General features: G+C 40.5%; 1 protein-coding gene across 1 annotated transcript in view; it reads left to right on the forward strand.

The window, feature by feature from the left end:
• The first annotated feature begins 8180 nt into the window (after window positions 1–8180).
• Window positions 8181–13841, forward strand: part of LOC127624251 (monocarboxylate transporter 10-like) — a 69844-nt gene continuing 64183 nt past the window's right edge. Inside the window, exon 1 of the mRNA XM_052098990.1 lies at window positions 8181–8632. Within this exon, the coding sequence (XP_051954950.1) occupies window positions 8317–8632 (316 nt within the window). The 5' untranslated portion in view covers window positions 8181–8316. The remainder of the gene's footprint in view (window positions 8633–13841) is intronic.

A 13841-nucleotide genomic window follows, 5' to 3' on the forward strand; every position in this document is an offset into this window, starting at 1 on the left:
CTTACACCTATGAGCCAAAACACGTTGACCACCAGCCTAATATGCTGTTAGTCTTCCGAATGCCGCCAAAACAGTGCCGACCTGCCGAGGCATTGACTCTACAAGACCCCTGAAGGTGTCCTGTGATATATGGTACCAAGACATTAGCACCAGATCCTTCAAGTCCTGTAAGTTGCATGGTTGAGCCGCCAGGGATGAAAATTGTTGGTCCAGCACATCCCACAGATGCTCAGTCAGATTGAGATCTGGGGAATTTGGAGGCCAGGGCAATACCTTGAACTCTTCATCATCCCCATTAGCAGCAGGGTGTGATGCACTGTGTTGTTGCACTGAGTAGTTCTTTAACCAAGTTTGCTTGCATCAGAGTGTTGCCATGCTTAACCCTCTTCTTTCCCGTAGAGTTGAGACAGAGCTGCCAGTGAGGAAGCAAACCCTGCAGCCTGCACCCAAGGGGTAAGTGGTTCTTTCTGGAATTCATACCAGTGGAAAAGTTCCTTCTGAGCAGGCCAAATTTTCCAACTTTAAACTGGTTATTCTGAGCGTCCACCCCTGAGGGTAGGCTGCACTCAAACCACAGTTTGTGCCCTCCAGCTGGGTACTGAACATGATCCAGACAGGGGGCAGTTAATAAAGCGTCCACCACACTTCAACAATGTTTGTTCCTCCACCGTGCCATTGACGTGCCAATTCTATGCTTAGAGGTACAGATTCACCTGACCAAAGATGCAATAGAGAGCACACTGACAGGTGAAGAGCAAAAAGGCTTTTATAGCCATTATTTTCTGACTGCCAATAAGAGCTTTGGATTGTGGCCCATACTGGTCTCAGGAAGTCTCTGTTCAAGATGGTGACGGCTCCAGTCTCGTGTCCGACACAGCAACACAGTGGATTTGCATGTCAAAAGTGAGTTCGTGAGGAGGATAGGAAATACCTGGATTTGTATAATTCAAGTCTGCAGGAATATGAAGACATCTTTATGGGTCTAAACTCCTAAACTGAGAAATATTCTTACTTTGAAAGGCTTTGCGTTCAACTGTACACAGTCAAAACCAAAGCATAATTTGTGCTTAAGCCCCTTATTTCCAACCCTAGCAGGAGAACCTTTGGAGGAGAGCTGAATTTTACAGACAAGTTGTGACACTCTTGACACTCTGGGGAGCCCTTGCACCCAACATTTGATACCTGGACAGGTTAATTAACTATGCGGCACATAAACCACCTGGAACTGCTGACAGTCCAATTGGCTCTGAAAGCTTTCTGACCAGATGTACAAGGGTGTCACATTCTGATTCCTGTGGACAACACTGCAGGTGTAGCATATATCAGTCACCAAGCTGAAGTTTGTTCATGCCCAGTGCTGAACCTGGTGAGCCGAATTCTCCTCTGGAGCAAACCATGTCTACCATTGATACGTGAGATGCACGTTCCTGGCCACCTGAACAGCGGAGCAGATTTACACTCGTGGTGGGGTCACAGGGTTTGGGAATGGAGAATCCACTCTGTCAGTTCAGAGCATTTGGGAGGTAATCGTGGAAGCCAAGGTGTGTCTGTTTGCCTCCCCACAGACCACGCATTGCCGCCTATGGAACTCCATGATACAAGCTCCACTAAGCTTGGATGCCTTAGCTCACAGATGACCAGCGAAACACAAATATGCATTTCCCCCATCTGCTTGCTACATCACCTATTGTGCAAGATGCGGAAGACAAGGAAACAGTTAGTTGCTTCAAAATGGCCCAACAGCCACTGGTTCCCAGAGATGGTAGACCTGCTCGATGCTACCCCATGGGAAATTCCTTTGAGGACAGATCTGCTGTCACAGGCTCGGCACATTCTGGCATTCTGAGCCAGAGCTATGGAGACTGCATGCCTATCTGTCTGTCTGTCTGTCTGTCTGTCTATCTAGATCTGACATTGGAAAATAATGGAAGCATACAATATCATTATGCTGTAAATGCAAAAGGAGTGCATCATTAACGTCTACAGTATAGACCAATACCCTGTCAGTCACCAGCAAATCCTTGTACTACATTAAGAGTCCCCAAAGCATTTATGATCAAAAGATTGTTTATTAATTTCAACACATTACACAGTGCATTATAACAGTTCAAATTAATGCACAGATAAATGGAAAATCATATTCATAGCAAACTCCTAAATATTTATACACTGTGTAACACCTCCTTACTTTTAAAGATAATACTCTGAGGGGGTTCAACAGATTTTGACCTGTACTGATAAATAAATCTCTTCAGAAAACAAATTAATATTTAAACCTATTTTATTTTCCCCACCAGTACTTAAAGGGTAACTAAACCCTAAACCAACTTTTTTTAGTTAATGATCTGTAAGAATGGGGCTTTATTAGTACTGGTCATTGATTCAAGTAATTTTTTTGACATTTGTGTATAAAGTGTTTTAATTCTACAATATATGGTGTAAAAACGTCTGAGTGCTGCTCTCTTCAGGTTGAACGGTGGCTACTGCAGTTGAATTTTCCTATTGGCTGTTTGCGGTAGTTCGTGACGTAAGCGGTGAAAGCTGACGTAAGCAGGTTCCAGCTCACCACGCCCTTGGTACGAGCTAGACACTGGCCCCATTCTCCCTTGCGCGGTAGCTTCGCTAGCATCGTCGGATGCCGATCGCGATGCGGGAGATAAAACCGCAGTTTGAGCCAGCGGCTCGAATTGATTTGGCTCCGGCCCTGTGTCCACAGACAATTCACCCTCCTCCACTTCAGGTGAAGGTGGGGGAGAAAAGTCCTCGACTTCAAAAGACCACTCCGTGGCAAAGCTACTTGCGTCACTCCAGTTACTCTCCATTTTAGAGTCTGACAGCAGCTGTCAATTAATCCGTCACTACGGGTTCTCAGGTGCACGCCCCCCCGCGGTTCGTCCCCTCTATCCCCGCTGGGGTCTGCCCACTTTTCCAGCATTTTTTCAAATATTGCTAGTGGGTGGAGTCAGACACTGAGCAGGGGTTTATTTACCCTTTAATACATGTGCCAAACATATAATAAATAAACCGCAAAGCACTCTCAAAAGTCTTTGTCTCTTTAATGAGTCAAGGAGATGAAATAAACGTATCGTTCGAATGTCCTGTCTTTTGATAAGTTGAAGTGATGATGAAGATGCAATGAGTTTCAATTCCACCAAGCTATTTGAGTGCGATGCAATGATTGTAATCCTATAGTCCACAATGTGAGAAAAGATCACAGTCAACGGTGTTCAGTGAAATGTTGTCCTCAGTGCCATGTTGCTGGCCATGTGCTGTAGCCTTGTTGCCAGCATGGATTGCACTTGGATTCACTGTCTCTAGTATCCCATCAGTGCTCACAAAAGAACATGTGTAAATTAAAAGTCCTTTCTAGAAAGAAAGTAAATAGCTAACATCAATGATCTTATGAAACAAAGACAACATCAAGTATATAAGTCAATCCATACTCCAGTGACGTGCGGTGATGTCTTAAAGAGGCTAGGCACTGAGTTATGAAAGCCAGATTACCTGATTTATTGTTTAAGCTAATAATACGTAATAACAGTGAACATTACGCACAAGTGCGGCATATCAAGAAATGTACAAATCAGGATGTATATCGTGTACATATCAAGAAATGTATATGTATTTTATATATGTTTTATATATAATATACACGATTTTGTTAATATAGCTTCATTTGATATTATTATACAAAATTCAGTTGTCAAAACACAGAACATATAACAGAACATAAGTTGTTTATTTTTACAACATTATGTGCTTATTTTTTTTATGTGCAATCTTCATCTTTATAACAGAAGATACAATACAACAATCTTCAAGATACAGTAAATCTTCAAATGTGTAACAGATTGTCACCTTAAAAACAGTCATTGCGTGGTGGTGGAACAAGCAATGCTATATAGAAATATCACAGCGGCCAATTATGTTTGTCAGTCAGCAAAAGTAAAATCACACACTGCTCAATAGAATATGAAGGCAAATGGCTTGCATTAATTCAACCACATTTATCAATTCAATATTAAGCCCAAAATAGTTTTTGACTCACCAATCGGTAGATTACTTGTACATAAAATCCATCCGCCGCTCTTTCCTCGTGAAGACGTCGATCACAGCTTTGTAAAACTCGTCTTTACAGGCAATCAGTTTGAAATGATCGGATAATTTTTGGGCCCATTTGCTGTACTAGTCCATCTAAGGCTGGCGTAGACCTCCCTCTTGCAATTAACTCATATTTTGAATTAAAATCGAGTTTGGAAAAATGTCTTAATTCCGTGATTACGGCCGGTGCTGTTATTTTGATTTTGATTTTGGCGGGGATTAGGCATGTACGCTAGCTGTTGTGTAATGACGTTAGCTACGCAAATGTCCAGGAATATCTCGATTTGAATTGGTCCATGTCTGATACGTAACGGAGATGATTACGGGCATAACATATTTACGTCAAAAGGCACAGCAGATTTGTGCTTTTTGACGTACATGTTAAAGAATACAGGATCGAAGTGCGCATGCGCAACATGGGTTTTCCGCTTGTCGTCTGCAATGAATGGACCGTAAAAGCACTGCTTATTCTACCATATGTTTTTAGTTGATTATGCGTAACTGCTACATTTGTCATCATAACGTCTAAACAATTGTAATAACACACATATTGCATATATAAAAATCACAAGAATAAAAAGTAAAAATACAAATACAAGTTTATTATTTAATAAACATTTTATTTTTGAATTTTGGCAGGGTAGGCAGTGCCTAGTTTGCCTACCCAGACCGCACGTCACTGCCATACTCACAGTTGAGCAGAAACTCAAAGAGTTCTCAACAAAGGACTTTAGAGGAGCAAGAAGGTAGCATGAGTTCAGTCATTTGATTTCCCTCTACCAAACGAACTGACTTACTCTATGGTATGTGAGTTTATATATCCGGCCACCTCCAGGCAATAGCGCCCTCAAGCAGCTCCTATTGTTACTACACTCAATTCCAAATACATAACACCAAGGCATCAACAACAGTAAATGTGCTAAAATGCAATAATACATCAAGTAACGTTTATTTCCGTTACACTGTATTATATCAAACATTCAGATACATTAACCGTTTCAGAAAATTAAAATTCGTACCTGTCTGAAACACCTGCTTTCCTCACCCAGAAAATCAACTGAATTTCAATGGACACCGCTAACATCTCCACTGACTCCACATAAAACTCATGATAGATTTCATGTTTTCAAAATTCATACCATAGTTTTGTGTGGGGAACAGTCCTACAGACCGAAAATGCACATGTTGTAAACCACTGACTGTGTCATATGAGATACAAAAACAAAGTTTTATTCCTGAAGGGGGTGCTTGATGCTCTGGAAACTGAATACTGCATACATTTGCATTTAAATCTCAGAAGAGTTCATATTTCATTGCAGACATTTTACACAGTATAGTTATTTTAATAGAAACTGATAATTGCAAGGATTTATACTTGTGAACGGAAATCCGCCTCAGCAGTATTTATAGAACTATTATTAAAATCCTTGTCCAGTAATAATAAATGACTCTGATTGGCCCATCCTAGACAGCGCTGAGAAAAGTAACAGGTAATACATGTCAGCACATCAACATGCTGTTTTGTATTTAAATATCTCCTTGCCCATCCCTTACCTCATTACATTGGTGCCAAAACGCAGGAGGGAGGAGGGATGCACTGTCTGAGTCTTTGCTGCTGCCATCCACCAGAGGAGCGAGCTGGCGTCCGCCAGAGGGCAAGGAGCAGTTGAGGACTGTGCGACAGCACGTTCGGGAGCTGGTGAGCAAGTTCTTCTCTCTCTCTCTCTCTGGCCTCTCTCTCTCTGTCACTCTGCCTCACTCTTTCCCTCTCCCCTTTCTCTCCTCTCTTTCCCTCCCCTTGTCTCTCCCAGGGATCCAAAAGGTAGGGAAGACCTGCCGGCAGGCACTTCCATGAAGGGGAAGGAAGTTCGTCATGCTGGGAGTTTCCCCGGCCTGAGTCGGGCAATGCAGGAGTGTGATGAGGAGGAGGGCGAGGCTGGCCCTAATCAGCCGGGAGGGGAATAAATAGGAGCCGGAGGTGCCAGTTCGAGAGATGTGCACGCGGCCACGTTGCATGTGTGTCTGCGTTTGTTTGTTAAATTTATGTTGAGTTTTTTCACTAAACTTTATGCTGACTGTTTAGCAGGTTCCCGCCTCCTCCTCCTTGGTTAGCTGAAAGAAGAGAAAGAGCTGCTGTGAAGCTGTACCACACTACTGATTTTTCATTGTTAAGGGATGAGAATTACACACTCCTTCAGTTGGTAAATCCTGATGGTGTGATGCTGGGCTCTGATTTATATGCCCACGATGACAAAAGCATGGGGTGAAGTCACCAGCCAATCAAATTGGCGTGATGGTATGGGGTTTCTAGATCACCGCCCCTACGAGGTGATTCCATATTGTCAGCTACTGACACAGCGTCTTGTTCCCTCATTTCAGTGAAACAATTGTAAATCAAAACATGTGATTTTGTTCCCCCTTTTCGTTTGGTGGCTTAATGCCAGGATTATGTAATTGAGTTTTGGAGTTACAGCAACAATACAATAATAATAATAATAAATGTTTCCTAGCTAACCTTATTTAGCACATTTTCAAGTGAGATAGAAATTGTTAGAAGTTTTGCAGTAGCCACTCATGTTTTCATTTAGACACTGTTTATCTTTGATTTGCTCACATCTCATCAGATATAAAAGAGGGTCATACTATTGTTCTTACATTGTGATTTAAACCAGATATGAGAGGTACTGTAGTGATTTCGGTAGTGGGGTTTTTTTGTGCTTTTTTTAACTTTGCCATCTTGATAACTCCAAAAACACGCTCTCTCTAAAGCCCTGCCCTCCAAAGATATGTCTGCTAGAGACCATTTAGCCCGACAAGGAGAACTTGTATTCAAATCTATGGGAGTCATTGGAAGGCTCAATAGAGCGCAACAATGCCCCACCCACTTATTCAGTGCCATGGCTTCCAGAAATATTTTTTCACATACATTTTTTGCATAGTCGTCACATAAAAACCTCCATAAAAGAGTTGCAAGCCATGAACCAAACCAACCTGCTCACAACTTCACAAACATTGTTTTAAGGCCAAAAAGTATTTGAAAATCAGACAAAAAGACAAAGGTACAAGGCTGTGTACTTCATCTTTCACGAGGGTACAAACTACAATCCCATAAAGCATTTTTAATTATGTAATTGAATAAAAAACATTGGGAATATATCCATCTATTAATTTTAGGTTGTTGATAAGTATAGAAACAATATATTTTATGTTAATTAGAAAATATTCCGATATGTACAATTAGATAAATAGTTGAAGGGTGAAGGGTTGCTCAGTGCATCATGGGAGTGGGTGCTCTTTTCCGGGCATCTGTACCAGATGAGACTACCACTATCCCGGACTACCACAATATATTAATATGAAAAATAATGCTTCAGCATTCCCTTCATCTAGAGAAAGGGCCAGAGCAAATTCTCTTATGCTGACATTTTTACATTCACGTGTTGACACAAACAGTAACACAAACTATTTGCGAAATGAGGTACTTGCAACACATTACTTCGGCGGATATTCCGTATCATAGCAACCAAAGCGTCACCAAAGCGCTCTCAAGCGCATTTTCAGCTCGCAAAAAAAACGCTTTGGTGGACACACGCCTTACAGGTAAGTCAAGGAGTGTTCCAAAGATAGGGACTGAGTGGATTGCATTGAAAGGAACTTTGGTGGACAAAAATGGATGTCATGAAGTGAGCGCTTCTAATTAGCGGGCCGCTCAGGACATATTTTCTGTGATATTTGTCTGCTAGTAATCAGTTCGTTGCGTTTTCAAAGCCATGTGGTCAGTACGTTCGAAGCTCGTGTTATTTTGGGCCGTGTGTGCAGAGTTTACTTATCCACTAAACGGCGTCAGTGTGTTGAGGGTGAGATGGCTGTGACTTAGACTTAATGATGTAGTCTTAATGCAGTCCAGCTGCAGGACTGATGGAGTCTCTATCGTGTTCAACCAAGCTGCAGCTGGATTCTATTGTGATTAATCAGAAATACAGTATTGCCATTGCACTGGAGAGCTGGTTGTTAATTTGATCCATTCTCAGACAGTGTGCTTGTAGCCCCGCCTCTTCGAGCTCAAACTATATTTATACGTTATTGCAACAGCACGAGCAGACTGACTGACTTCTTGCAGAAGTCTGGAGATGTTTGTTTAGTGTCATTTCGGCTTCTGACAGGACCGCAGCGCATCCCTGAGCTGTCATTAGAGATCCAGCCGTTGATTCGAGCATGACCGAGGACACCAGCATGACTGAGAGTGAATCAGACGCGAAGAAAGTCACCGCGTCTGAGGTGGACGGGGTGCAGCCGGAGGTGAAGCGCGAGAATGGGGGCAGTAAACTCGCCCTGAGCGACGAGACAGCCCCAGAGACTGGCCCAGCAGAGTTCGAGCCCCCCGAGGGCGGATGGGGCTGGGTGGTGATGCTGGCCGCTATGTGGTGCAACGGCTCGGTGTTCGGGATCCAGAACGCGTTCGGCATATTGTTCGTGTCTCTGATGAAAGAGTTCGGCTCCGAGGACGACGAAGACCTCCGCTTCAAAACCGGTAAGAAACGCAGTGGGGAGCCTTGAGTGGTCGTGACTTATAAGTTTGAGGCTTCTTCTCGGAGACCCGTACTGTTCGTCAAGAAAGTTGTGCTGCACGTTGTGTGCGAAGACGAGCAGTAGCGGCGACCCGGACGTCGGGGGACCCCCGCCCCGGTAGGAAACGCCGCAAAAAATGCTTGAGGGGTGACATGTTGCTGTGGTACACGCACGAATACGCTGTTGTCAGCGTTCTTGGAGCGGTTCACGTTAGATTCATTTTTTAAGTAGGTTTCGGGATTGTAATTTATGAAAAAAAAAAAAAGTTTCGCGCACGTGCTCTCACTAACAGATACGCGCAAACTGATGAGTTAGGGGCTGTTCACACCGAACGTATTTTTGCCTGTGTCTGCTCTGACCAAACGTCCATAACAGCTGCACCGCTTCTTGCTGTTTCTTCAGTGTTTCAAGGAGGACTGGCACATTTTTGGTCACTGTGTCAAGTTATTAAGAGCTTTAAGTTTAAAAAATGCACGCCGAGACCCCTGCGTTCTGTATCAGTCGTTGAACTGTGTCTATATTTTTTCATTTTTTTATTTTATTTTAGCACACGTGTCACAGATATTTTAAGTTCTGAACAAGTTCAGGTTGCAAAGAGGGGACTGTTTCAATCATTCCAGAGTGTTCTGCAACAAGCAAACCCGCCCCTGAAGACTAGGCTCGCGTCACTGCGTAAATTCTCTTCACTAATAATCGCGGCGACTATTAAACAAAGTGTGTTACTTAAAAAAAAAAAAGCCCAAAATGAACTACCCACTCTAACAGACAGTACTGAGCTGTTACCATGGTAGAGTCATCAGTAAAATCTGATTCGATGGTAATGCTGCGGTGCGTTAATAAAGGGGATCGAAGTTGCCACAATTTTTACTCTGCGTAATTTCTCGAGATAAATAGTAGGTTTACTTTTGAAGTCCTTTTGTGTGTGTGTGTGTGTGTGTGTGTGTTTAGAAACATAACTACAAATATTTGCTACATTATTGGACATCAACATAAAATTAAATTGAAATTTTTTAGCGGGGCATGTTGTCACAGTGGAACCTACAGTTTTAAAGGTGTTTGAAACCAATGTCCAAACAATTTTTGTAGAAAGCATATGTTGTAATTGGTCTTTTGACTCAAAACCTTGTTGTTACTGAGATATAATCCTGTGTGACAACTAGCCTTGGTCTTCCCTAAACCCATGGTACTGTTTAATTATCATATTCATATATCATGTTAGTGTTTTGGATAATACCTCACAGTAGTGTTCAAAATAATTGTTTTACTATGGCACCATGCCCAAAATGGTAAAACCACAGTACTTCATTTGTAAGTGCAATTTTGCCATATTTGCATAAAAATAATTTGCCGTTTTCAGATGTAATGTATTCTTGAGCTAAACATTTATAGAGCACGCAGTCAAGTGATGCCCCTGGCAGTATTATTGTAATTAAGGTAAATCAGGTGAAATTTGGCTTTCTATCCAAAATGATTTGGTTTGTTTATATATCAGCCTGTTTGATTGGGCATAAGAGAAGGTAATGAGACAAACCACTTGCTTTCACTTTTCAACATCTTTTCCAGGTCACGTCATGCTGGTGTTTTTTTGTTAATCATTATTTACCTTATTGTTCATCACACATTTACTGGAGCTCTTCTACACTTGAGAACACAGCATGTTCAGTAAACATGAATTTACTTCACAATCTTCGAAGGCCTTTAATGCTTTTAATGTGTAGAGATATTTACCAAATGTCAGTAAAACAAATCATGTTACAAGGTTTATATTCACCGAACAGCCACAACATTAAAACCACCTGCCTAATATTGTGTAGGTCCCCCTTGTGCCACCTAAACAGCGCCAACCCGCATCTCAGAATAGCATTCAGAGATGATATTCTTCTCAGCACAATTGTACAGAGCGGTTATCCGAGTTACTGTAGACTTTGTCAGTTTGAACCAGTCTGGCCATTCTCTGTTGACCTGTCTCATAAGTGTTTCCATCCACAGAACTGAGAGATAGAATGGCCAAACTGGTTTGTATCATATATCAAATATCATCTCTAAATTATTTTCTGAGATGCGGAGTTTGCGCTGTTTTGGTGGCACAAGGGGGACAAACACAATATTTGGCAGGTGGTTTTAATGTTGTGGCTGATCGGTGTTAGTGTGTATGTGTATATGAAATCTGAAACTAGCTGCTTATAGTGGAGCAGAAGGGAATGTTTTAATTAGTTTATAGTAACAATATACCATCAAAGGCTCTCGTATAATCCCGAATCAAAGAATGTTTATTAAAGCTGTTATAACACATTCTTAAGTGTGTGTGTTGTTATGGTGTCCAGACAAAATCCGGCATCAGAAAGCTTTAGTTTAACAAGACTCAATGTTAACAAATCAGAATTAGTTTAACCCTTTAATGCATAACTCAGGTGTTTAGTGACCCAGGACATCATTCCACCCCCCCTGTACCTCATCCATTTTTTTAGTATTTAATATTACTGTATCTTTCTTTTCTGAATAGTGTAATAAAAAAAGTAAAAATTGCAAGATTATTTTTTCTAACTGCTTAATTGCTATAAAAGTTTATAGGGTCATTAAACACCCTAGTTGTGTAATAGTGTAACTTTTTTTGCTCTTTCATAAATAATTTTTTTAATGATGTTTACATATACAGGATATCTATTTCTTTGTTTAATACAAGACAAATAAGTAGTATATCATGCTAATGATTACTTGCCTAAACTACATTGATTTTCAGTGTGACAATAGTGAATTATCAGTTTCTCATATGCACGTACACATACATGTATACATTACTCAAAGTGGCGCTGATGTTTATGTGATTGACTTGATTTATTTGAGAAAGAAGAAACGTGGAAGTAAACTATAGCAAGTATAACACACAAACAGTATGAGTTTGATCACATAATTTGGGTGTACTACTGAAATTCTGTAACGTGTGTGTCTATTTAGATAAAATTAGTGCCTAAGAAAATACACATGTGTTATGTGTTTGACAGCATGTTGTCTAATGAAATGTCAGTGTGGAAGTAATGAATCCTAGTTAAAATTTGTTGCATCATCTCTTTGATAAATGTAAAATAATACATTAAAATATATCAGAATTTCTATTCTATTATCGTCTAATTGTTTTGAAAATGTTTATCTCATACAATGCTCTGATAGCACTACATATTCCTCTTTAGTCTTCACATGGCCGTCTAAAGAAATAATGGAAATTAAAAAGGAAAATTCTGTCATTATTGTAATCATATGCACAAAATTTCAAAACGTTTTTGAAGCATATTTTCATCGCTCAATTATACGACCCCAGTTGTCTGTCAAGCTCCTTGAAATACAAAAAAGCAAAATAGAACCGAAAAAAACATAATAAAGGAGTCTTTGCAACTTGTGCACTGTATTCCAAGTCATCTGAAGCATACAATTGGTTTGTGTGGGGAACAAACTGAAATTTAAGTTGTTATTGACTGATAATCTGATTGTTTTGGTAAGCTTGAAAACCCTGGTCACATTAAAATAGAGCTGCACCCTGAAAACCTCCTCCCCTTTTCTTTCAAAAATGTCTACTTATTTGTTCCACTGGAAAAATACTGGAGTATTATGGAGTAAATACTGACAGTTTTAATTTTGGATGAATTCTACTCTGAAGGTGAGACGTGTCTCCAGCGCTGTGGGAACAATAAACATTGTTATTATAATGAAGGTTTTTGTCATCACCGTTATGGTGTAAGTAGTTTAAGCTATAAGCCACTTCAAGCAGGAGGTGAAATGTGTTCAAGTCATCAACACAACAATAAGGTCAAATTGGGCTATAAAACTTTTCAGCCATTGTCATGTGTTTGGCTCTGCCAAATTTGAATTGTGCAGTCGGGAGTTTTTGTCACATCGATGTGACTATTACCTGAAGGTGTCGTGGATTGTTTCCTTTTTTGCATCTGTTTGCATCTGCAGTCATCAAGTCCGGCTGTCTCCTCCTCACACACACACACACACACACACACACACTACATTGACTCATGCCAGCACAGGTCAGAGGTCAGTTCCCAGCAGCTGATGTCTGCAGACACCCAAAAACCAGTAACTAGTGACTTCAAAGCAATGCCCTATCAACTACCTCCTTTGCAACCACATAGCAAAACCGTAGCAACCATAGCAGTTTTTTCATCTCATGAACAGTTGCCCTATTGAGCAATAATTATGTGCAATACACAGTTTAGTCTATTTTATGTTTATCAAGCACATCTACCTCTTCTCTTCTGCCATTTCAATCCTCTGAGAAAAGAATATTGCACTGTACATAACAGATTTGTATTTTGCACTGTACATAACAGATTTGTATTAGAATTGCACTATGTATGTGTGTGTCTGTGTGTGTATGTACATATGTGTATAAAAAATATTTTAGTTTTTCTTTTTATTATCTATGCTGCTGTTTTTGTATTGTTTGTGCACTAGAAGCTTCTGTCACCTAGGCAAATTCCTTATATGTGTAATCATACTTGGCAATAAAGCTGATTCTGATTCTGACCAAAGCTGACCTCAAACTATTGTCAACTTTCAGGCAAAGGATATTAAAGCCTACATTAAAAGTTGGTCTTGATTAATTCTCATTTTTTAGTTTTCCACTCAATCCTCTCTCTGACTGAGGATGTCAACACACAAGGAATCCGTGGTGCCAGTAGAGCAGCTTTTCCCATCAACACATTGCATTAGCTTAACATTAAAAAGTCAGCAGAATGTAAAACAAGGTTTCTATAGAGATCGTGTGAAGCACAGAATATACAGATGTTATGCATAATGATTTCTCTTTCTGTTTTCTCTGGTTTTCGCATTTCTGTCTCACAGAAAGTTATTGAATTAAAAAAACAAATTCACAAACTGAAGGGTGCCACGGAATCTCTACTCAGTTCAGTGCTTTATTTGTCACTGATTACTGGCAATACCTGCATGCTGTTTGACCACTGTCGACTGCTTTCAAATGCTCATGTGCATGTCTGAGCATGCTTTATAGAGAACAGTGAAAGAGTCAAATGTGCGGTCAAAATGCCCATCTTGATGCCATATTAATGTGAAAACAATGGTTAATTTATTAAGCAGACAGAACAAAAATGTTATATCTCAAAATATAATATCTGTGCGACGTGTAAATGTAGCTTAATAAACCTGCT

Source organism: Xyrauchen texanus, chromosome 30 (genome assembly GCF_025860055.1).
Source record: "Xyrauchen texanus isolate HMW12.3.18 chromosome 30, RBS_HiC_50CHRs, whole genome shotgun sequence".
NCBI lineage: Eukaryota > Metazoa > Chordata > Actinopteri > Cypriniformes > Catostomidae > Xyrauchen > Xyrauchen texanus.